Source organism: Ovis canadensis, chromosome 1 (assembly GCF_042477335.2).
Source record: "Ovis canadensis isolate MfBH-ARS-UI-01 breed Bighorn chromosome 1, ARS-UI_OviCan_v2, whole genome shotgun sequence".
In the NCBI taxonomy this organism is placed as follows: domain Eukaryota; kingdom Metazoa; phylum Chordata; class Mammalia; order Artiodactyla; family Bovidae; genus Ovis; species Ovis canadensis.
This window is the reverse complement of record NC_091245.1, coordinates 197,019,437-197,043,476: the sequence shown is the minus strand read 5'-3', so window position 1 is coordinate 197,043,476 and position 24,040 is coordinate 197,019,437. Positions and strand designations below refer to the sequence as shown.

The window sequence follows — 24,040 nt, the reverse complement described above, 5'->3', positions numbered from 1 at the left end:
GCTTCTGTTAAGAGCTTCTCTTTTTATCACAAATCTGAAAATTTGTGGGACTATGCCTCTGTGGTAAGGATTCCCAAGAGAGACCACCCCTAGGTTCACTGATTGTCTGGAAAGACTCACAGGACTCAGTACACAGTCATACTTATACCTAAGAAGAAGATGCAAGAGATGATGTCTGAAGGAAACCAGGCTCAATTTTCCAGGAGTCCTTTCCCAGTAGAGTCACACAGGAAACGCTTAAGCCTCCAGCAACGAGGTACTAACTAGAGACTCAGCACCTAAGGTTTTTATTGAGGCTTGGTCACATAGGCACCCACAAATACCAAAATTCCAGACGCCCAAAGGAAAGCAGATGTTCATAAACCACATTGATTGCACAATAAGCCACTGTTACTTAGGGAAAGTTCTGTATCAATGTAGGGGATTGTTTACCAGTTAAGTTCACAGATGCCAGCCAAGGACAAGCAGGCCTTTCTGAGGACAGCAGTCTCAAGCCTGCTGTGTTAACTCTTTTCTGCAGTCTCCATGACCTTAGCTTTGCCCTGTTTTCAAGGAGAAGGCCTGCCATGGCAGTGTTGGTCCTGATACGGAGAAGTGGGAAAGTGAAGTAGAAGCAAACTTCTGTGCTTCCTTCCCATTTCCCATCTTTTCTTTCATTTTCTTCTCTTCTTTAGGGTAATGAGCTTGTATTCCTTTGAATACAGTTGAAGCTTATATCAGTCTTTCCTTTTTACACTAAAGATTTAGCATTAGCTTAAGAATGTTACTTATCTTAGAGGAGGGATTCTTACCTCAATATTTATCTGAATGAGTTTCTGGAAGTAGGAATTCTTTTATATTGTGTGTGAATGATAAATCTGTGCAAATGTTTATTTTTCTGGGGACAGAGTCTGCAGTTTTTACTACATTTAGAAAAAGAGATTTGACCCAAAAGAGTTAAGGACCAATGGATCCAAATTTTTTTTTTCAGAGTTAATTAAAAAAAAACCATCCAACTTTGTTAGAATGTAAGATATTGGGGAAATAATAATAGTAGCTACTGTTTACTGATTATGTCTGCATGCCTGGCACTGTGTTAAATATCATATACTCTTTACAACTACCATTTTGAAAAGTTAAGGAACTTACTTAAGGCCACATACCTAGTTAGTGCCAGAGCAGAAATTCAAACTAAGGCCTGACCCTAAGCCACTGTATATCATTCCAAGTTCTAATTTTGGTGCTTATGTTTTAATAATACATTTTTAATATAACAAAAGTAAATGTTTTATTTTTCTTCAAATAGCATTTGAAATACGTTTCAGCACTTGTACAGACATACATTTACCTAAACATATACATATGCAGCATTGTTAAATTTGCTTTCTAAATAGCATATTATGCTTTGAAACTATGTAAACTCACATGTCATGTTTATTTTTTCCTACTTTTAAAAATAGATTCAGCAGATAATTGAAGGAAAACTCTTCCCAATGAAAGCTCTAGGTTATTTTGCTGTTGTAACAGGAAAAGGTATGCAAAGATGGATCATTACAGTTTTTTGTTTATTTCAAATAATAAAAATGAACTTAGTGAGAACTTTACCACCATCTTTCACTAGGAAACAGCTCTGAAAGCATTGAAGCTATAAGAGACTATGAAGAAGAATTTTTTCAGAATTCAAAACTCTTAAAGTAAGTATCTTGGTGAAATATTTAAAGAATTGATAGTGAGGGAGTAACTTCAGCTGTTTTCAATTTAAAGTTTCTCTTACATTTATCAGTTTGACGTTGACTTTCCAGAGATGAATTCTCAAATAGTGATCTGTCTCTAGTAAGCAAGTCCTCAGACTACTGTGACAAAGTTGGGGGCAGTTGATCACATAGTACAAAACATTGTGTTGTAATCAACTGCCCCTTGGCATATGGGCACTGGAGACACCACCAGTACCTCTTAAGTTGTTTTACTTACAAGGTGGTTTTTTAAAAAATCAACACTCATTTTTAAATACCTGTCCAGATTTCTTTTAGAGTATTGGGGAAAGTTGGGAGTGAGAGGCAGCAGTGTCAAAGGGATGTCCTTAAATAGATACTAACAGATGTTAACAGAAAATAAGATACTAACAGAAAAGCAAAAAGGAAATGCTAAAGAGAAGCTGAATTTTAAAACATTGTAACATGTAGAGAATCTTGAGCTGGAAGAGTGTGTTTTCCTCTATATTAGTATAGTAAGTCAAGGCAGTCCTTTCACCCATAATCTTGAGAATTATCTTCTGGGATGGGGGTAGAACTATGCTAGGGCTTGCCTGGTGGCTCAGTGGTAAGGAACTGTGCATGCCAAGCAGGGATATGGGTTCAATCCCTGGGTCAGGAAGATTCCCTGGAGAGGGAAATGGCAACCCACTCTAGTATTCTTGCCTGCAGAATTCAATGGACAGAGGAACCTGGTGGGCTCCAGTACATGAAGTCTCAAAGAGTTGGACACTACTTAGCGACTAAACAATAACAATAACTAAGCTATTGATTACAGTAGTCACTAACCCTGTGTGCTTGTTTGAATTCAGATTAATTAACATTAAAGGAACACTGGAGTTTCTCAGTCACACTAGTCACACATTTCAAGGCATCAGTAACCTATGTGACTAGTAGCTGCTGTATTGGACAGCACAGATATAGATTACTTTATCGTGGAAAGTTCATTGGATAGCCCTAGTATAAAGCAATTAATAGTTGTTCTCATTAGGTTATAACAAGCACATTCTCAAACTTGGTGATAGTATTGTCCTTTCTGCTACTTTAATATACTTGAACTCTGGTTATTGTTTTGTAGGACAAGCATGCTAAAGGCACACCAGGTGACTACAAGAAATCTAAGCCTTGCTGTATCAGACTGCTTTTGGAAAATGGTACGAGAGTCAGTTGAACAACAGGCTGACAGTTTCAAAGGTACGTTGGTTTTTAAAATAAGCTCTCAAATTTATGTATTTTATTACCTGACAGACTTAGGCATCCATCAGGTTCTTGACTTCCTTTAACAGTTGCTTTTCATTCATTTACTATACTAGTATATGGGAAATGGAAAAATACCAATCTTCAGTTGTATGAGAGCAGGATTTTTCCTTTCAGAGGAACGATTGCTAGGAGCACATTACAAAGTTTAAACAGAAAGTTTGCAGTAATGTTTGAGAGAAAGAGCCTAGAAAACTATAGAGAACTCAGATTCCGCCTTGTTAGAGGAATGAGAGGAAATGTGTTGGGAGGCAGAGCAGCCAGTGTACTTCCAGGTATATTGTACTGGTTCCTGAATTCCAGGCCTTCCTTTTCCATGGTTTGGCTTGCTTCCATAGTTTCATTTGGCAAGAGTATACCCTCCTTCCGGTTTCTCATTAGGAAATCCTGCCTATTTATCCCATTAGTCCCTCAGCAATCTTGTATTATTCTCATTTTACCAAAGAGCAGACTGAGACAGAGAATAACTTGCCTAAGTAATAACACACCCAGCATCACACAGTAACAGATAATAGACCTGGGATTTGAATGGAGTTCAAAATCAGAGTTGAGTTGGTGACTTGACTTCAGAGTCCCATGCTCTTAGCAGCTGTACTAAATTGTGTCAGCTGTGTGATCTGTGGATTGAAAATGGAAAAACTAAAGTCAAAAGGATTACTTTGGAAAACTTGCAATAATGCAGATTCTGAGATATTGAGACGGAGAAGGACATGGCAAACCACTCCAGTATTCTTGCCTAGAGAATCCCGTGGACAGAGGAGCCTGGTGGACTGCTGTCCATTGGGTTGCACAGAGTCGGACATGACTGAAGCAACTTAGCATCATGCATGCATTGGAGAGGGAAATGGCAGCCCACTCCAGTATTCTTGCCTGGAGAATCCCAGGGATGGAGGAGCCTCGTGGGCTGCCATCTGTGGGGTCGCACAGAGTCGGACACGACTGAAACAGCTTAGCAGCAGCAGCAGATGTTGAGAGCCCAGAGTACTCAGGAGCTATCATTGCACATTCAGAAATTCAGTTAATATACCAGATATGCGAGATAGCCTTTAAGCACTGTGACTGGAACGAAGGAGATTCCTCAAACCTGAGCATCTTTCCTTCTTCCTCAGCAACTCGTTTTAACCTTGAAACTGAGTGGAAGAATAACTATCCTCGCCTGCGAGAACTTGACCGGGTAATATTTGTGTGCCTTATGGATCTTGTGTGTATCTAATTTAATATTGTGCTCTAACAGAATTTAAGTTGATAAATAAAATCTGGTAAGCTAAATTGTTTTTAACCATGATTACTAATTTTAGAGTTATAGGAATACATTTGGAGGAACAGTTGTCACTTCTATAATAATTTAAATCATTTATTACATAATACTAAAAATCAATTAGGGATTCTAGCATATGCAAGCAAGTATTTAAAAAATTTTTTCTGAGAAGTTGAAGACTATTCTTTCAAGGTCTTATAAATTAACATGTTTATGTAATATAAACTTTTAAAAATAGTGCATCAGCTTTTTAACCTTTTTACTATTTATACTCTTAAGTTAATAGGACTTAAGTATTGGTTTTCCTTTATTTTAAAATGCCATCAGTTGTAAAACAACATCAGATACTGTCACTACTATATTAAATTAATATGTGTTGACAGCTATCACATAATATTAAATGAAAAACTTACCTAAACAAATGTTACATGAAAAGCTACATTCAGAATTGAGTGAATATTAAAAAAAAAAAAAGAATTGAGTGAATAAGGTAGGCATTTGTGTCAATTTTTGTGTCCTTATCTGGTTATTGGCATTCCTAAAAAGAGTCTAGACGAGAAGAGCATTACTTGCAGGTCATGGATGCTTCAAACCTAAGCCCAACCAGTAGCCTGTCACAGGCTTTCCTTTTAGTTATCTCTGAAAATCATGGCAGGGCACATTGACTGTCTTATGAAAATCTTACTTACTTTTATCTATGTTGCCTAGAATGAACTATTTGAAAAAGCTAAAAATGAAATCCTCGATGAAGTTATCAGTCTGAGCCAGGTTACCCCAAAACATTGGTGAGTATTTGACCTTTTCTCAAAGACTTTACTATGTGAATTATAATGGAGTACTAAACTTTAGATTCATAAGCCAGCGATTTATTGTAGCCTTGGCTCATCCCCCAAGCACTTAGTAAACAGACAAGAACATAAAAATGTCTCCATAAAATAAAACCTCTATTTTAGTCTAACCAATTAAATATTTTAAGTATAATGAATTAGGTATTCATTAAGTACCTCTGAGAAGAGAGATTCTGAAAGATTGCTTTCTCCATGCTCTTTTGAAATCTTAATTCATCTTAGGTTTTTCCTTATACTTAAAAAATACATAATTTTGATTTCTGTAAAATCATTTAGGTAAAAGTTATGTTATATCGTGTTTTTAGCCAAGTATCAGACTGTCAAAAACTAGTTGTTCTTGTTTGATCACACATAAAGAACAAAACTACAGAGAAAATTAATTTGTGAAAGGAGAAGAGTATATTATTTTAAAATTCTCATATATACATAAGAACACTGGTGCTTTTGTAATATGTGTCTAATGTGTTTTGTGCAAATCACATTTGAAAATAAATCCTATTTGAGATGTTTTTAAAATAGCAAATAAATGTACTCTTGAAAAATACTCATGCATATTGCTTTTAAGGCCAACTGTCATCTTCAGTTTATGTTTTATGTCAATATGTTGGAATGGCACTGTAACCAAACAACTAGGGTCCATGTATCTCAAGCAAACTATGTATAAATATCCTTTAAGTTTTTATAATCTGTATTTTAATTAATAAATAACATATAAAAATTACCTTCATAATAAAATCTGTAGTATTTTAAGAATTTATTAATCTCAGAGTAGAACTGTCTTTACTGCCATTTATTATAAATTTTTTTTTCTGTAACTTTTATATGCTCAGTTGAAGATTATCAAAATTGAACGTAGACAGTAGTATCCATTCCTGAAGTTTATATTCTGTGCTAGTTTCCCTATGTTGGTGCCCTTTCTTCCTCAGTAATCTCTTAAAGTAATCAAAATTTGATTTTTATTTTGAAGTAAAATCTCTTTTCTCAAAGTAATCAAAATTTGCCTATTTTTAATCTCTTCTCCTTGTCCGAAAAAGAATTCTGATCTTACCTATATTTGTTGATTAATCTGAGCCATCAGGAAAGTGCACAACACACACACAACAAATTTGTTGTCTTTATTGGAGATACGAGTTCCACCCTTGGGTTGGGAAGATCCCCTAGAGAAGAAATGGCAACCCACTCCAGTATTCTTAACTGGGAAATCCCATGGACAGAAGAGCCTGGAAGGCTATAGTCCACGGGGTTGCAAAAGAGTCAGACACGACTTAGCAATTGAACAGCAATGCTTTTCTGTAGGGCATCCAGCTTTTGAAGTTTGCCAGAGATAGATATGTGTGTGTGTCTGTATGTAAACATATGCATATATACATTCAGAATGAATAATACTATTGAGCTTACTAGATTGTATGAGGATAATATACAAAAGAAGTGATTTGTAAAACTATAATAACTAATACTATTTATGGAGAAAAATGTGCCTTTGTAAATTTCTGGCATCATCAAATGGAATGGTTAGTTTTGTTTGGACAGAGGAAGTTTGAAATCAAAGTATACCTACACTTAAGTGAGCCTAGAAGATAAACGCATGGGTGGCAAAGTGAATTGTGGAGGCACAAGAAAACTATATTGTCAGATTACCTATTGAGCCAGCAAGGAGAGAAGTGTAGGACATCTGGTTGCTAGAGATTTATTCTTTGAGTTGCTGGATCTTTTCTTCACCACCCCTCTTTTTCCCCAGATTCTGTAGATTAACACATTGATCAAAATAGCAGGTCCTAATCTTGGCTGTTCATGCCACATTGATATCAACTGCATTGCACCCAAAATGTTTTATTTTTGTGACATAGTTTATATTGTATTAGGTAGTATCTTTTTGCTGCTCAATGTCTTATGTGACATTTTAGGATACACCTTTATAATGTTTATTATTATTTGAGTCAGAAGACTGATCTGTATTTGGTGATCCAGAAGCACTCTGACAAGTTTTTTGTCTACTGTACTTGTTATATTTTAAGAAAGTTATTGGCAGTTTACATTTGACTTATGATTCATTATAATGAGAAATACACTCTCAGCATTTTCACATAGTATACTTCACTTGATCATTAGGAGTTGATTATGTACACTAGCAGGAGATAATTATCCTTATTTAGAAGGATGGCTGGCTGGATTTATAGAAATACACTTAAAAAATGGTATCATGGTATGCATACATTTTTTGGTGAGAAGTATTAAGCTTATTTTGTTGAAGTTAAAACAATGAAAGGAAAATAGGAATGTATAGATAAGCACCCTAGCTTAGGTGTAAATAATCAAAACATGTTCTTATAATGAGATTTAAAGAATATATAGGTGCTAGGTAAGCCAGTGACCAGAATATTTCAGAGGCCAAGAGATGAGAACAAGAAAAGTGACACGGATAACTTAAGGCAGTTACTTATAGTTTTAGCATAGAAAAAGCAAGAAGCAGAAGATGAAATAAATGTAGGTATAAACAAAATATAGATGATTAAGGGCCTTAGAAACCATGTTCAGAAAGTTGGAATTTATCCTACAAGCAGTGAGAGCCAGTGAAGAGTTTAGGTCAGATTTGCATTTCAGAAAGATTTTTATAGTAGGGGGAGTGGAATACAAGTGGAGAAAACTGAGCAAGGAGACAGTTGGCTATTGAGATAGTCTAGATGAGAAGAGAATAGTGACTTGAATAGTAGTTGTGCAGATGGAGAAGAGATTACATTTTTGAGATATTTGAGAGGCTACCTCGAGGATAGAAGTGATAGTGTAAGTGTAAAACAAATGGAAAACTAGGTTTTTATTTGGAATTACATAATATTTGATTTATCCATAGAGTGGATTGCTCTGTAGCCATTGAAAAATATAGGATGTTAACATGGAAACCCATGTACTATACAGCTTTATACTATATTAATTAAACAGTATGTGTAATATCACCTGCATCAACACATAAATAGCAATGTAGGCATTAAATTTTTTAAATGATAAATTAAGCTGTGAATAGTGATCATCTGGTGGCTTAGATGGTAAAGAATCCGCCTTCAGTGTAGGAGACCAGGGTTTGATCCCTGGGTTGGGAAAATTCCCTGGAGGAGGGCATGGCAACCCACTCCAGTATTCTTGCCTGGAGAATTCCATGGACAGTGGGCCCTGATGGGCTGCAGTCCATGGGGTCACGAAGAGGCAGACACGATTGAGTGACTAACACCTTTACTTTCAGTGAAAGAGAAATTATGAAGGACTTCTTTTTCTGTATTGATTTTAAATTATTTTATGGAGTAAGTCCTATGCTTTAAAAGAAGAAAGAAAAAATTTTTTAATTACAAGAAAGAATATATAGGTAAAGTTTGGGAGATAAAGAGGGTAATAAATAGAACTATAATGGTAACTGTATTTTGTGTTTTAGTGGTACATGGGGTCGCAAAGGGTCAGACACAACTGAGCGGCTGAACTGAACTGAATCAAATCCCTGGATGATTGCAAAACTTAGAATAGAGAAGAAGCCTACAGTTACCCAGAACATTCACTGGGGAATTGGCCAGTGTAAGCTGAGGACTAATGATTTGGAAGAGAGGTTGTGGGATTGGGAGAACATAGCTTCCTCTTCCTGACACTGAAACACGTTCAGCTAATGAGGAGCGTCAAGCAGCAGAATTTGAAGATAATCATTGAGGGTCCTTTGCAAGAAGTTACCTAAGTTTTGTCAGAATTTGATGGTCTGGAATTTTGTTACGATCTCCTTGAAAAGGTGTATGGGTTGTGGAGTCTTGTTACAGACTGCAGCAGGAGCAGCGAAAGGCCTTCGTGGTCAGAGGCTGACTCCTGACTTTTTGTTCATCTTTCAGAAGTCTTGAGTTCGTGTTTAAAGTCGCCTGAATAGATGACCCTGATAAGCTTCTTTTCTTCCATCTTGCTCTTAAAATTCTCCTGTTATCTGTCATTATCGCCATGACTAAATGGACTTTATCCTTCTGACCCTCAGTGTACATCCTCTCCTCACACTCTGTCTGTCTCCTTTCTCCCTCCCTTCTGTTTTTATTGAAATGCAGTTGATGCACAGCATTATGTTAGTTTCGGTGTACCACATAGTGATTTGACGTTTGCGTACATAATGGAACAATCACTGTAAGGCTAGTCACCGTCTGTCCCTATGCAAAGTTGCTACCTTATTATTGGTCATATTCTTCATGCTGTATATTATAGCCCTGTGACTTACTTATTTTACAACTGGATGTGTATATACGTTTTCATCTTCTTCAGCTGTTTGGTCTTCCCTTGCATACTTTTGTTTCCTGGTGGTAATGGAAAAAAGACCTGAAAATTAGCAAAGGAAAACCTGCAGCTAAGCTTATTGACCCAATAGACTTAATGTTACACAAAATGTTGAGTGAATATGAGTCAACTTGCACAGTAGAGAGTGTTCAACCAAGAAAAGTACAGTTTGGCTTTTGGACAGAAGAGGGTGTTTCTGTTACCCTGAGCTTTGTAACTGTATCCTAAAAGGTGAGATTACTTTTAAAACTGATCACTTGATAAGCAGGGTGTTTTTTTATGTTGTTGGACTATTTACAGTAGAGATTAATTTTGGAGAATTTGACTAAATATTTTCTAGAGATTACAAATTTTTTCTTGGTTAAAATAACTTTCTTTTTTCTATTTAGATGTCTTTTAAGATACAATTTTCAGCTTGATCATTCATCCTTTATATTATCATGAAATGTTGAGCAATTTTACCTAGCAATATACCATAACATCTCTGTGCTCTGTGCTGATAAATTATTAAAATTGTACCAAGAAGTGTACAGTCTTGGACTCTGCTTCACAGTCAACACATATAAAATGTGTATTAATATTAGGTAAATGAGTACATAAAAAGATACTTAGAATTACTAGTCATTGGGAAAGTGCAAATTAAAACCATACTGAGATACCACTGTACACCTATTACAATAACTAATGATACCAAATGTTGGCAAGATGTAGAGTATCTAGAACTTTCATACTCCTCTGCTGGGAATGTAAAGTGGTTCCGTCAATTTGGAAAATGGTTTGACAGTATCTTTTAGAGTTAAATATATAATTACTGTATGATCCAGACATTCCGCTCCTAGCTATTTGCCCAAGAGGAATAATAGCCTGTGTCTTACACAAACTTGTATTGATACGTGAATGGTAATAGCAGCTTTATTTGTGATAACCAACAACTGTTAACAACCCAAATGTTCATCAGAAGGTGAATAAGTAAACAGACTCGTGTAATGGAATATTCAGTTCAGTTGCTCAGCCGTGTCTGACTCTTTGCGACCCCGTGAACCGCAGCACGCCAGGCCTCCCAGAGTCCACCCAAACCCATGGTCGGTGATGCCATCCAATCATCTATTACCCAGCAAAAAAGGAAGTGAAATACTAATATACACAATGTTATAGATAAATCTCAAAATAATTATGCTGATGCAAGAAGACAGATGAAATAAGAGTACATGGTATATGATTGCATTTACATTAAGCTGTAGAAAATACAATCTGTAGTGACAGAAAGTAAATCTAGTGGTTGCAACTTTTGCAGATGATGAATATGTTCATTATCTCGATTACTGTGATGCACAGACGTGTATGTTTGTCAGAACTTTAAATATATGCAACTTATTATAAGTTAATGATAACGTTAATGATTCTTCAGTGAAGCTGTTTATAAAAACTTGATATTATGTTTGAATTTGATGTTCTTGGAACTTTTTTTTTTTCAATTTCAGGGAGGAAATCCTTCAGCAGTCTTTGTGGGAAAGAGTATCAACTCATGTGATTGAAAACATCTATCTTCCAGCTGCACAGACCATGAATTCTGGGACTTTTAACACAACAGTAGATATCAAGCTTAAACAGTGGACTGATAAGCAGCTTCCTAATAAAGCAGTCGAGGTTAGGATATAATTTAATTAAATGGGTAAGAAGCATTATCTGAAGAGAGTAGGAGCTGTGAATTTTATGATTTATTCCCATCACAGCCTCTATAGTTCCTTTGCATCTTAAGCTCCTTTTATTCTTTATTCCTGATCTCTGTGTTGGGATTAACCTTAATGCTGCTATCAGTTACCACTATTAAAAATTTTTGCTAATTGCTATGGTGTTGGTGTGAGGGTATTGTTTCTCCTTCCAAAGGTGGCATTTAACAAAACCAGCAAAATTTGCTTGAATGTGAAATATTTTTAACTTCTGTGGTTAGATATGCCATAAGGAAAATGTTTAACTTTTTCTGCAGGGTTCAATTTTAATTAAATAGTGTCCTTAGTTAAGAACCTGCCTAAAGGTTAGACGAGGAATATAAGAAAGTTACATTTTCCTCGCAGAGAATGCATTTCTGATATCTGTGTACCTTGGTTCTACCACTGCAATCTTTGGGCTATTTGCTTAGTAATGTTTCTGTTTTCTCATCCCTAAAATAAGGGTGAAAACGTGGCCTACATAAAACACTGTTATAAGGAGTCAAGAGTTAACATATGTAGAATACATAGACAATGTGTGGTCCATGGTAATGACTCAGTGAATGCCAGCTGCTTTACAGTGATGACCACCATCATCCAAATTGATCTTGCCACGCACGTTACTCTCAAGAGTGATTGTTGTAGATCAGTCAGTGTGTCCTCTGCCTCTGTGTGAAGTTGCTCACAAAATTAGAATCCACGTAAAAAATAATTTTGTTTTTCGTACTTACTAGAAACAAAATGTCAATATCTACTTACTCAAGTGTATTTTACCCTTTCCTATCCTGCTAGTCTTTGCTGCCTTATCTCTGCTCTCAATTTCCTCAGGTCTCTTTTTCTAGGAACTCTTGCAGCCATTCTACCTTCAGGTGTTCCTGACCCTTGGTCTCAGCACATTTCCCCCTAAAGTAATTAGAGAGCTGCTGCCACCTCTTCTCACAACTGGCCCTGACATGGGCCATGTCCCATGATAGCGTATTTTCATATCCTAAGGTTCAAGCAGTGGAAGCAGTCATAAAAATGGCAAGTGACTCTCTTTTGCTACTTTTCCCGTCACACCTAGGTGTGGTAGAAAGATGTGAACCTGTTTAAGGTCAGGAAACAGATTTTAATACCTCACTCTGTATTCTTGGACAGTTATGCCATACTTTCTTCATGTTTAAAATGAAGAGGGCCGAATATTAAGTACAACAGTAACTAGCCCACGTAGTACTAAGTACGTTTAGTTCTTAATTGCTTTTGACACCGTGCTCTCGTTTCACTGTTCAGATCATTGGGAGTTAGCAACAGTACAAAACTCAATAGTACTCACCTTTGTTTGAAAGTGTTGACACATTGCTTCATACATTTGCATAAGGGAAAAGATGTGAAAAAGACTAAATCATTAAGAAATTTAAAACTTTTTACAGTATGAAAGAGGCAGGCAAACTCAGATGTTGTAGAAAGTGAAGTAAATAAGTAAGTGAACTGAGTCTAGTGGCTAATGGGGGCTGAATGCTTTCTCTGCTCCAGCGGGCAGAGGTGTGTAGAACGTGGGCCCAGTGTTGCTAGACAGTTCAAGTGAGACTGGGAACAGATTTTAAATGAAGTCTCTGTTTTTAAATGTTAGTACTAATTTTTTTAAATTGAGGAGGCCATATATGTGTTGTAGCAAAACATATCAGTGGGCCAAATCTATCCCACCAGCATTAGTATGAGGTCTTTAGGGCAGAGTTTATATTTGCTATCTTTTTTAAAAAATGTGATTTCATATGTATTTTCTGATAGACTGATTTATCACAGCTACCTGGCTTATATTTATGTGTTTATTTTTCCTGTTACACATTAAATGAAAGTATGAATATAAATACAGCTTTTTTCTTTTAAATCATTCTAGGTAGCTTGGGAGACCCTACAAGAAGAATTTTCCCGCTTCATGACAGAACCAAAAGGAAAAGAACATGATGACATATTTGATAAACTCAAAGAGGCTGTTAAGGAAGAAAGTATCAAACGTCATAAGTGGAATGATTTTGCAGAGGACAGCTTGGTATGTCATTTGTATATTAGGGTGCCAGCCTCATATTTTTGTATGATTTCTCAAATTGATATTCTTTTATAGGAGACTATTTTTATATGAGTTTAAATTAGGTTCTGAGTTGAAAATACTGAAAACAATGAAGGGAAGAAATAGATTTATAGAATGCAATCGGCCTTTTGACATTTCTCTGCCCTTCTAAAATCACCCTCTGCTATTTCTTCCTTGGCTATCATTTCAGGAAAAAAATGTCAAACCTTGCAGTAAACAGGTTTCTATAAACTTCCACAAAATTTGCATGGGCCTGAGCTATAGATAGCTGCTTCTCATTTTACCCTCAGTGATAACAAAAGGAATTAGATGCATTGGTTTTTGACTGGAACTGAGTCAAAATGTTAAGACTCCTAAAATCATAATGTGTTGGATGCTTACATGGTACCAGAAGCTCGGCTGTGTATTTTGTAAACATTATTTTATTTCATTCTTAAGCATATCTATTATTGTCACTGGCAAAGCTGGGATACATGCCCTCACTCTGTCTTAGTTACAAAGAAAGGCCTGGCTCCTGACCTTCATCACCTGATAAATCTTTTGTTATGTAAAATGTTCTCATCACCATAGTCAAACCTTCATTAGTTTGACTTCTGCTCAGTTATGAGAGGAACTGTTGGTAAGATTGCTCTGTTTTCTGGAAATGCATATCTTACTGTGGGCCAATCCTAATTATAATGTGTGTTTTGTTTTGTTTTTTTTAAGAAATGTTTGTCTTCATATTTGAAAGCCATATTTATTCTTGTTAAGCATCTTAATAAAATTGGTTTTCTGAGAGAGAGTGGTGCCATTTTCATTCATCCATTAATTTTAAAAGTATAAGATTTGAAAACCAATTTTTTATAATAAGTAGCTCACATTTACTTAAGATTGTGTAGATCTTTTAAGCCTCCTTCCATTATATTTTCCACTATTAGTAACAGTGAGATAATGTTTATGCTTTTTTTCTTCTTTTCCTAAAATGCTAACACATAGGACATATGGCAAAAAGAAGCAGTAGATATGATCTGAACCATTAGCTCCTGAGCACCAGGATTCTAGGGTGTAACTTGAAGTATACAGGACGCTGACGCAGGCAGATAATGGGGCCCTCTGCATTTGCATGGGAGGGACATACTTTTATATTATTGTAGATACATCTCTTAGTTTGGATATTTGCTGAGCTGTTGGTTAGAAAAAAATTACTAAGTTGACAAGACATAAATCAAAGTAGTTGTTTTTCTTTGTTATTTCAGAGGGTTATTCAACACAATGCTTTAGAAGATCGATCCATATCGGATAAACAGCAGTGGGATGCAGCTATTTATTTTATGGAAGAGGCTCTTCAGGCTCGTCTCAAGGATAGTAAGTAGGAATGTGGATTATTAAATTCTTAGTATTCTCAGTGGAAAGTCATCTAACTTTAGTGAACATTGGTTAAAAAAATTTTAACATCTCAAGTTCTTTGTCAGTACTACTCTAGTTGAATATATTTGTGCAGTTTTTCAGTCAACTGCTTGTAACTACTAAAATGTTAACGTGCACACATGTTTATGTGTAGTTATATTCTAAAAAGCTGTAATTCAGACTGTTTTAGTATTTGCTACTATACTTATGGAAACTTCTTAAGCAATTACAGTTTTCATAGATTCTAAACGTATAAAATTCTTTGGCTTCTATATGCACCATATCAGTCATATCATTTTTTTCTTTATTCCAACTACTGTATTGACACAGTGTTTTGAAGTAGTTAATAAAGCAAGATAATTACATTTTATGTGCCTGGTAAGTGATCAATTTTTTTTTCTATTTTTCTAGCTGAAAATGCAATTGAAAATATGGTAGGTCCAGATTGGAAAAAGAGGTGGTTATACTGGAAGAACCGAACTCAAGAACAGGTAAAAACAAACAAATCTTTAGCATTTTAATTCAGGCATTAAAACATAATCTCTCAATGCCTCTAGACCAAACTTAATAATTTCAAATATTTTATATCAGCCTTTCTAAAATCTAATAAATCTTTAGAATAAACAATAAACTACAAAAGAAAGTTTTTTGAAAAGTGAGGTAGCTGTGATTAAAAAGAGTGATTGATTATTTTGTTCATTTGAAGTGTTTGAGGTAAAATAAAGAGTCAGGTTTAAACAGAAGAAAAAAATGATAAAAGATTTCAGAGGATATAGAATAAATGTGATTAGAATAAAAGATACAACTTTTTTATTCTGTTATCACTGAAATTTTCTATTGTCTATTCAAGTTATTTTATTCTTCTGCATTTTTGCTCCTGTGTTCACAAAATAAGTATAAAAATTCAGACAAAAAGTAGAATTACATAATTCATTCATTTTATAAACACTTAATGAGCACTTTAACACAATGATAAGGCAAATATAAGTAACTTTATAAGTGAATAAATAGAAGGAAAATGTGTAGTCATTAAAATCTTCCCTCTACCCATTTTTATTCCTTCCTTGTTATGGTTTCTTTTCCTAAAATTAAGATTGTAAATAGATTATAGAATCAAAATACATAAATGAAGAAAGTAATGGATAAGAAAAAGAGGTGGTGTACAATTCATTTCCTTTCTTCCTTTTGAATCCATATAATTAGCAAAATGAGACCATCAAATGTGGAAATACTGAAAGAGCAGATAAAGAGAATGAAAGGTTACCAAATAATATATCACATTTTTTTTCTTTATTTTTTGTTTTCATTTTAAAAAGAATTATGTATATTAATTATATGATCAGCACCCTATTACTTTTTCTGGTTTTACGCATTTCTTGTTTCATAAGCTGACAATGTTGAGTCCCGATTGTCTTAAAATAGTGAGGGGACAGTCTTCCTCCTTTCTTTTTCTTTCTAATTTGATTTTTTTGGGAAAATGAGTCGTGAAGAGAAGGAAGAGAAGCTGATGAAGTTGACAGAATTACTCTTGGGTCTTGCCTGTGTTCCCCTGGAGAAGGAAATGGCAACCCACTCCAGTATACTTGCCTGGAATATCCCATGGCTGGAGGAGCCGGGCTGGCTACAGTCCATGGGGTCGCAAAGAGTCAGACACAACTGAGCAGCTTCACTCACTCACTCACTTGCCTGTGTTCAGAGTACATTACTTACTTCTGCTCGCCAGATGGGCTGCGGGGAGGCAGTCTTTCAAAAAAGAATTTCAAGGATATCCATCAGAGGTTTCTGACTTTGAGACAAGAGACATTCATTAGAAAGAACTGGTGTAAGGCAGATAAACTCCAAGGAAAATGATGTCTGACCCTTAAGGCTTAGTTAGGCTTAATTAGGTCTAGAACAACCAATGATGGCAGAACTTACTTCAGCAACTAGTTGTAAATATGCTTTAGCCAACATTCTCAGAGAGGAATGGTTCCTGGTTAAATGTTACTTTCTCAGGAACTTGAACTTAAAGGGAATCCCTTAACGAGAAACAGGGGAATTACTGGATTGACCAAAAAGTTCGTTCAGGTTTGTCCATAAAAAAACAACAACAGGAAAAACCTGAACAAACCTTTTTTGCCAACCCAGTAGTTTTAAGGTCAAAGCAAGGATCTGTAGAGGAAACTTTCTTCCAGGGTTTCAGGGCAGCGTGCATAAGATCCGTAGATGAAAGGAGGCCATACTTTGGAGAGGGGAGTGACAGGAGAATCACAGGGGAGGTGTTTGTATATGAATGTTTTGTTTTCTCTTTCAAAACAAAGCTTGTCAGACTCACCAAATTCAGTTCTCCTCTAGTCTCTCTAACCCTCCTACTCCCAGTTGAAAACCACTGGTTTAGGCTTCATACCTGGAGGTTTTAGTGAGAAACAGATTCTAGAAGAGATTGAGAATATTCCTAAAGTCTCATACTGCAAATTTAGATAGCTGTGTAACAGTTTCATTTCTTTTTGAATTGGCAGGACTTAGGAAAAGAAACTTAAGATTGTCCTGTGTTGAAGAGGAGAAATCTATGTTCTGAAAATTATTTTTTGCTTTTGTATTGTTACTTTTACTTAATCGGGGGGCGGGGCGGGGGGGGAGGCGCGGAAATCCATTCCTTTGAAGCATTCTCACTTTGAGCTCACTTTGAGCTAAACTATCTTGATCAGGATAGACAGGAGAGTAGTAGTCTCCTGGGCACTCAGTGTGATGGGGACAAGTGGAAGTGAAACAGGGCGGGAAGAGTGGGAGGATGTCATGATTAGAGATTTCCTTCCTCTCTCAGACCAGATAGCAGAAGTTTAAGAAAACAGTGAAATTTCTCTTTATTAAATGTCTTTTAATGTGTCATGTTTTCAGAGAATAGTATTTAGTAGTTTCATTTACAAGCCATTTCTTTGTGTTTAAGTGTTATTCTTACGGGCAAGATGCTATGGTAGTAACTTGTTTCGTGTAATTTGTGAATTTGAAGCTAGTTTTCTGTACCATGCAACTTGGAAAGGGTGGAAAACTGAAATTATAAAGTTACTTTGACACCATATGCTAGTTTTGCTTTCAAAGTTATCACTAGTGTGTGTGTTTTCCTCATTTGGTGAAGAGATTATAAGCAATATAATTGTTTAGGAGAGACTGGAAGTGAATTTAAGAATGATAGATACCTCACAGAAGCAGTCTAATAATGATTTTTAATGAAAAGACTTAAAAAAAATAAAACTATGAATTTCATATTTAATTTATCAGAAAAGGACTATGTCAACAGGCACAGGGCCTTATAGTCATCCAGTTCTTAGATACAAGGCATTCATAGAACATTATCTCTTCCCATGTATACAGGGTATTTTTTCCTAGATTAAACTCATACCCTAAGGTCAAGAAAGGAAGTGCATAGTAAGGTGTCTGGTTCTGTAATTTGGACAGTGAAACACTTCAGCCAAAGTAAAATACTGTAAATAGGGCTAATCCCCTTACCCCTGTGGCCCTTCATATGTCCAGGTGGTTTTGCATTCGTAAGCCGTGCCGTTCTGGTCTTCCTTGTTTGTTACAATTGAGCGTGTGTCACCAGTCTTGCCAAAGTAATATATATATATTAAAATTGGGACTCTGTTTTTATAATTATGCCAAATCATGAACTATCTAATAAACACAGACCTCTTTTAAACATTTCAAAGTGTGTTCACAATGAAACCAAGAATGAACTGGAGAAGATGCTGAAGTGTAATGAGGAGCACCCAGCTTACCTTGCGAGTGATGAGATAACTACAGTCCGAAAGAACCTTGAATCACGAGGAGTGGAAGTAGACCCAAGCTTGGTAATAAACGTTTCTGAAAAGCATGAGTTTGCTTCCTAAGTCTTGATTTCTTATAGTAAAATGTTATTACTTCTGATATATTACCTAGATACTTAAGTGCTTAATTTGATTTTGATCATGGGTACTTTTGCTGACAAAAAGAACTCAGTGATTTAGAGTGTGGAAATAATTTGAAATTTTATTCTCAGTATTATTTTTTTAAGTGTAATGCTTTAGTTTGTAAATGGGGAACCTGAGACCTAGAAAAGGGAAGTATCTGGGCAAATTTAGCAGTTAGTTTTGGCAAAAGGGGATGAAACACATTCAGATCTCTACACCACATTACACTGGCTCAGATTACAAAGTAAAATTTTTGCTTAAATATAGTTCATTTATATGTATGTTTTTTCAGTCACATGTGTTTTAATCATACTTAATGTGTATGAGTAAATTAGATAATGTCTTTGAGTTCTATCTCTTTTTCCTTTTTTAAAATAAATATGAGGCTATATAATTACAGTTTAGTACTTTTTTGCTTACTTTCATGATGCTTATATGGAGAAAGTCTTTGAAAAGCAATTGTGTTTCTGGATCTATGTCCCTAGTTGGGGTGTAAAGGATCGACTTCATTTTAATACTAGCTCAAGTGAATTCCCTCTAGAAAAGGACTTCTAGGGAGTGAAATAATCATTTAAGAAATTTCAGAGCCACACATAGATTCTTTTTGAAAGTATTTGCTTATGTTTCTGTACTTGAGAAAAGAGTATACTTGTTAAAAAATTAACCAGAGATCAGAACAAGAAAAGAAAACTGATGAAAAGAAACAGATAATGCTGTTATATATCTCATTGTTTATAAATTGAAAATGAAGTTAAAGCTAGTGATTACACACAGTTATTAGTTGAATATAAATGTAATTTATCCACATTAGTCTTAGCTCTCACTAACAATAAATTGTGTTTGGTTGGATACTTTTGAGCTGTAGGAGGGACTTTGTCCATATCTTAGGATGTGGATTGGCTATATATCTTAATTACTTTCTGTGAGTAAGAAAATGGCAGTTTTTTCCCCAAGAGAAACTATGTTCACGGAACAAAGTACTGTAATCTAGATGGGCGAGATGTCAAGAGATGTGACTTCTGGTACATTTCCACTCCATTAGCTAGTAATACTGCCTCTAACAATTGGTACACACTCTCTCAGCCCCCTTCCCAACCACCAGATGGTGTTGGTGATGCTTGTTTACTTTCTTAACATTATCGTTGTGCTCAAGAAAAGACAGTAGTGTGAGAGAACCTTGAATACTCTCACAGACTATATAGTAATAAAACGATGGGGGTCATATTGCTGAGGTAATGATATTTAATAATGAGAAAGGAAATCTCGTTGGGTTGATGGACATGGTCTAAGACCAGCTTCCTAGTCTAGTCCTGACCTCAGTCAAGGCTCACAACCTCGTTTGCCTCAGACACCTTAATTCTAACTAGGGGAAGATAATCCCCACCCTGTCTACTCTGCTGGATTATTAATAATAATGCTTGTTAGAAACAGTACAGAATTTTGAAATAGACTGTTAAGGAGTCAGATTAGTAGTAATCTAATCTTTATCTTGAAACAAATTTTTTAATGGATATAAACAGTTGACAGAATAACAACATTGCTATTTTTAATTTTTTATAAATAAACTTTGTATATGACTTTTCAAAATGGGTTTAATCAATCTGGAGGGTATACAGTAACTTTTTGGCCTTGGTTTTCTTTGTTTTTATTTTAGATTAAGGATACTTGGCACCAAGTTTATAGAAGACATTTCTTAAAAACAGCTCTAAACCACTGTAACCTTTGTCGAAGAGGCTTCTATTATTACCAGAGGCATTTTGTTGATTCTGAGGTAAGGTTTCCTAAAGCAAGGAGAAATGTTTTTTAGTGATAGTTGTTTAAGTGCTTAAAAGTAACCTTTCTTGAGGTTTAGCATTAAAGTCTTTTGATCTTCTGAGAAAAAAAGTATGCATTATTTAGAAAGAATAGCTTAACTCATAATTTTTTCAAAGATATTTGCCACTTTGGTAGTAATTGCATTTTACATGCTATCATTCCAGTGCTTATAAAACTGTTTGTGTATAATAGGCACTACGCTACTTTTGAAAGACTTTTTTAACCGTTAACTTTATGTTAGAAAGATATACTTTTCCATTTTGGAAAGTAAATGGAATAAGTAAATGTAAAACATACAAAAGTAAACAATAATTTATAATCCCCTTGAAAGTGAAAGTTGCTCAGTTGTATCCCACTCTTTGTCCATGGAATTCTCTAGGCCAGAGTATTGGAGTCGGTAGCCTTTCCCTTCCCCAGGGGATCTTCCCAACCCAGGGATCAAACCCAGGTCTCCTACACTGCAGGCAGTTTCTTTACCAACTGAACTATGAGGGAAGCCTATAATCCCCTTGCTGCTAAGTCGCTTCAGTCGTGTCCGACTCTGTGTGACCCCATAGACGGCAGCCCACCAGGCTCCGCCGCCCCTGGGATTCTCCAGGCAAGAACACTGGAGTGGGTTGCCATTTCCTTCTCCAGTGCATGAAAGTGAAAAGTGAAAGTGAAGTCGCTCAGTCGTGTCCGACTCTTAGCGACCCCATGGACTGTAGCCCACCAGACTCCTCCGTCCATGGGATTTTCCAGGCAAGAGTACTGGAGTGGGGTGCCATTGCCTTCTACTTAGAAGTAATTTTAGTCAGTTCTTTCTATACATGTTGTATGTGTGTATATTTATAACATAATCATCCATTTCATAGTGGAAATAATAATGTAATACATTTTAATCATTCTTTTTCTCCATATTATAATTCTTTCTTTATATCATGAAAGTTTTGCTTTAATTCTTTAAAGAACTGTATAAAGTTCTTAAAATGGACAATTGCACAGTTTAATGTCGCATTTTACTGAGTAACCCCTAGGTGGCAGTGTGCGTGTTGTTCAGTTATCTGACTGCGACTCCATGGACCTAGGGAAGCCCCTAGGTGGCAGTAGACTAATGTATTTGAACATTTTCATGCAAGCAGAAATGCTTTTCAGAGTATACTGAAAGAGCTCTGTTAATCAGCAGTCCTATTTGAGATCCATAAAATGTTTTTCTTTTGAGCGGCTTAAAAGAAAATTTTTGTTTAAATGTGACAGTGTAAAAATTGACAAGTTTTTTTCATCATTTTAATTGTTGGAATGTGGCTTCCCCAGTGGCTCAGTGGTACGGAATCTGCCTACAATGCAAGAGTCACAGGAGACACGGGTTCGATCCCTGCGTTGGGAATATCCCCTAGAGGAGGAAATGACAACCCACTCCAGTATTCTTGCCTGGAAAATCCATGGACAGGAGCTTGGCGGGCTACAGTCCATGGGGCCACAAAGAGTCAGACACCACTGAGCAACTAAGCACAGATGCAGCTAACACACAGTTGTTGGAAAGATCTCTCTGTATAGAAAAAGCTTTATGTCTCCCTCTGTTGAGAAGCAGCATGCTAGCTTTTTTTTGAAGTATGGTTGATTTTACAAGATTATATTAGCTTCAGGTACACAGGATAGGGGTTCAATATTTCTCAGATTATGTTCCGTTTAAAGTTGTTATAAAATACTGCAGTGTTTCCCTGTGCTGTACAATATATTCTGTAGTTTATTTAATTTATACACAGTTGTCAGTACTTCTTAATCCCTATTCCTCTTTTACTCCTCACCCAGAGGATAAGCTTCTTTTTAAAAATATCACTAATTTATTTTCCTTTGCAAGTGAATTTCAAAAATGGCTTGAGTGCACATTCAAAGAAAAGAGGTTAGCCTGAGGACATATTTAAAATAATGTGATTGTTAGCTGAAACAAAATGCTAATGAAGGATATATTTTGTGGACTTCTACTTGTATAGAACATAATGAAATGCTCTACCTCCCAAGTTTACTTTGCTTTATCATTGAAATCAAAACTATGTAGCTGTGCAGCAGATAAAACCCAAAATCATGCAGAACTTCATAGATCCTATACAGAAAAAAAATCACTAGGTTCTCTCTATAAGAGGAATATGTATATTAGGTAAATCTGAATATTTTTATTGACTCATAAGCTGTAGGTACTGACTTTAGTAGTTGTATGGGTTCATGATTGTGGTTTTCATTTTTAAATTGCATCTGGTAATCTTAACCACCTCATATTTCAGTTGGAATGCAATGATGTTGTCCTGTTTTGGCGAATACAGCGTATGCTTGCTATCACCGCAAATACTTTAAGACAGCAACTTACAAACACTGAAGGTAAGCCACAGAGGCACCACTTTCTAATTTGACATCAAAAAACTAATGTTCATTTTAAAAAGGATGCCAAAATACTTCCTGAAAATTAGATTTATTAAAAAAGAAAACAAAAATAATTTGCCTTTAAAATATTAATAAATCATAATTGAGAAATATGGGAAATAAACATACCAGGAGTCTTTAGTACCCAAAAACTCTGTTATGAAAGGGGTGCTAAGCATCACTTAGGATTTGGGGGAATCTGTACTTCCGTGAAAGTAATAGGGCTTGAGAATAAGACTATCTCTGAGAATATATAAAGTACTGTATATCAGGTAGAGATTCTCCCTATAACTGAGAAGTCTGAACTTACCAATAGATTTACTATGATGAGAAAAATAAGAACTTGCTCTCCATATATATTGTTAACTTTGTCATTCTTGTACGTTCATAAAAATGGTGCTGCTTGTGTTCCTTTATTTGCTTTAAACAGTCAGGCGATTAGAGAAAAATGTTAAAGAGGTATTGGAAGATTTTGCTGAAGACAGTGAGAAGAAGGTAAAATTGCTTACTGGCAAACGAGTTCAACTGGCCGAAGACCTCAGTAAGTAATCCTGCCTTCCCTCCATCTCACCGCCTTTTCCTTTCACCTTCCCCACGTCCATTTATTTCTCCATTTCATTTTAAACTTACAGAAGAGTGTATGCAAAAAGCTTTTTTCCCTTGAACTGTTTGAAAGTTGCTGTCCTAAAGTTCCATCCGTTCCAAGTATTTTGATGTGGACTTTTTAGAAACAAGGATTTTCTCCTAGCAGCCATCAAAATCAAGATTTTAATAACAAGGATAAATTACTACATCTAATTTTTAGACTCCATTCAGGTTTCACCTGTTGTCGTTACAGTGTCCTTCCGTATCACGAGGTACTCCATATGCATCTCTTGTTTTCCCTGACCCAGCTTCCCTTTTTTGTAGAATGATATTTAGAAATCACAAAGAGCCAGATACAACTGAGCAACTAAGCACAGCACAGCGTTTAGAAATCAAGAGCTGGGAGCTAGATAATGTTTATTGTTACTGAAATGTCACTGTTGCCAGAAGTGCTCAATGGAGCAAGGGAACAAATATGCATATGTGTGCATATTTGTGTGTGTGTATATATACACATATTTATAACTGTATTCCTAATCAAATACTGAGCTTATTCTAATTTTCTCTTTTTCTGTAATTAAAAAAATATTTGTTTATTTATTTGGCTGTATCAGGTCTTAGTTGTGGCACATGGGCATGCAAGACCTTTTGCTCTGGCTTGCGGGCTCAGCAGTTGTGCCATGGAGGCTTAGTTGCCCCACAGCACATGAGATCTTAGTTCCCCAGCTGGGGAACAGACCTACATGCCCTGCCTTGGAAGGCAGATTCTTTTTT

The 24,040-nt window shown here is 35.8% G+C and overlaps 1 protein-coding gene across 8 annotated transcripts in view; it reads left to right on the top strand.

Annotated features, from left to right (window-relative positions):
* OPA1 (OPA1 mitochondrial dynamin like GTPase) overlaps positions 1–24,040 on the top strand; it is an 81,929-nt gene that overhangs the window by 32,649 nt on the left and 25,240 nt on the right. For all 8 annotated transcript variants that reach the window (XM_069557464.1, XM_069557435.1, XM_069557418.1 and 5 more), the window contains 13 exons: positions 1,440–1,512; positions 1,601–1,673; positions 2,809–2,924; positions 4,097–4,161; positions 4,954–5,030; positions 10,862–11,027; positions 12,966–13,118; positions 14,393–14,501; positions 14,955–15,034; positions 18,230–18,370; positions 20,124–20,240; positions 22,546–22,639; positions 23,112–23,222. In XM_069557464.1, coding sequence (XP_069413565.1) covers positions 1,440–1,512; positions 1,601–1,673; positions 2,809–2,924; positions 4,097–4,161; positions 4,954–5,030; positions 10,862–11,027; positions 12,966–13,118; positions 14,393–14,501; positions 14,955–15,034; positions 18,230–18,370; positions 20,124–20,240; positions 22,546–22,639; positions 23,112–23,222 — 1,375 coding nt within the window. The remainder of the gene's footprint in view (positions 1–1,439; positions 1,513–1,600; positions 1,674–2,808; positions 2,925–4,096; positions 4,162–4,953; positions 5,031–10,861; positions 11,028–12,965; positions 13,119–14,392; positions 14,502–14,954; positions 15,035–18,229; positions 18,371–20,123; positions 20,241–22,545; positions 22,640–23,111; positions 23,223–24,040) is intronic.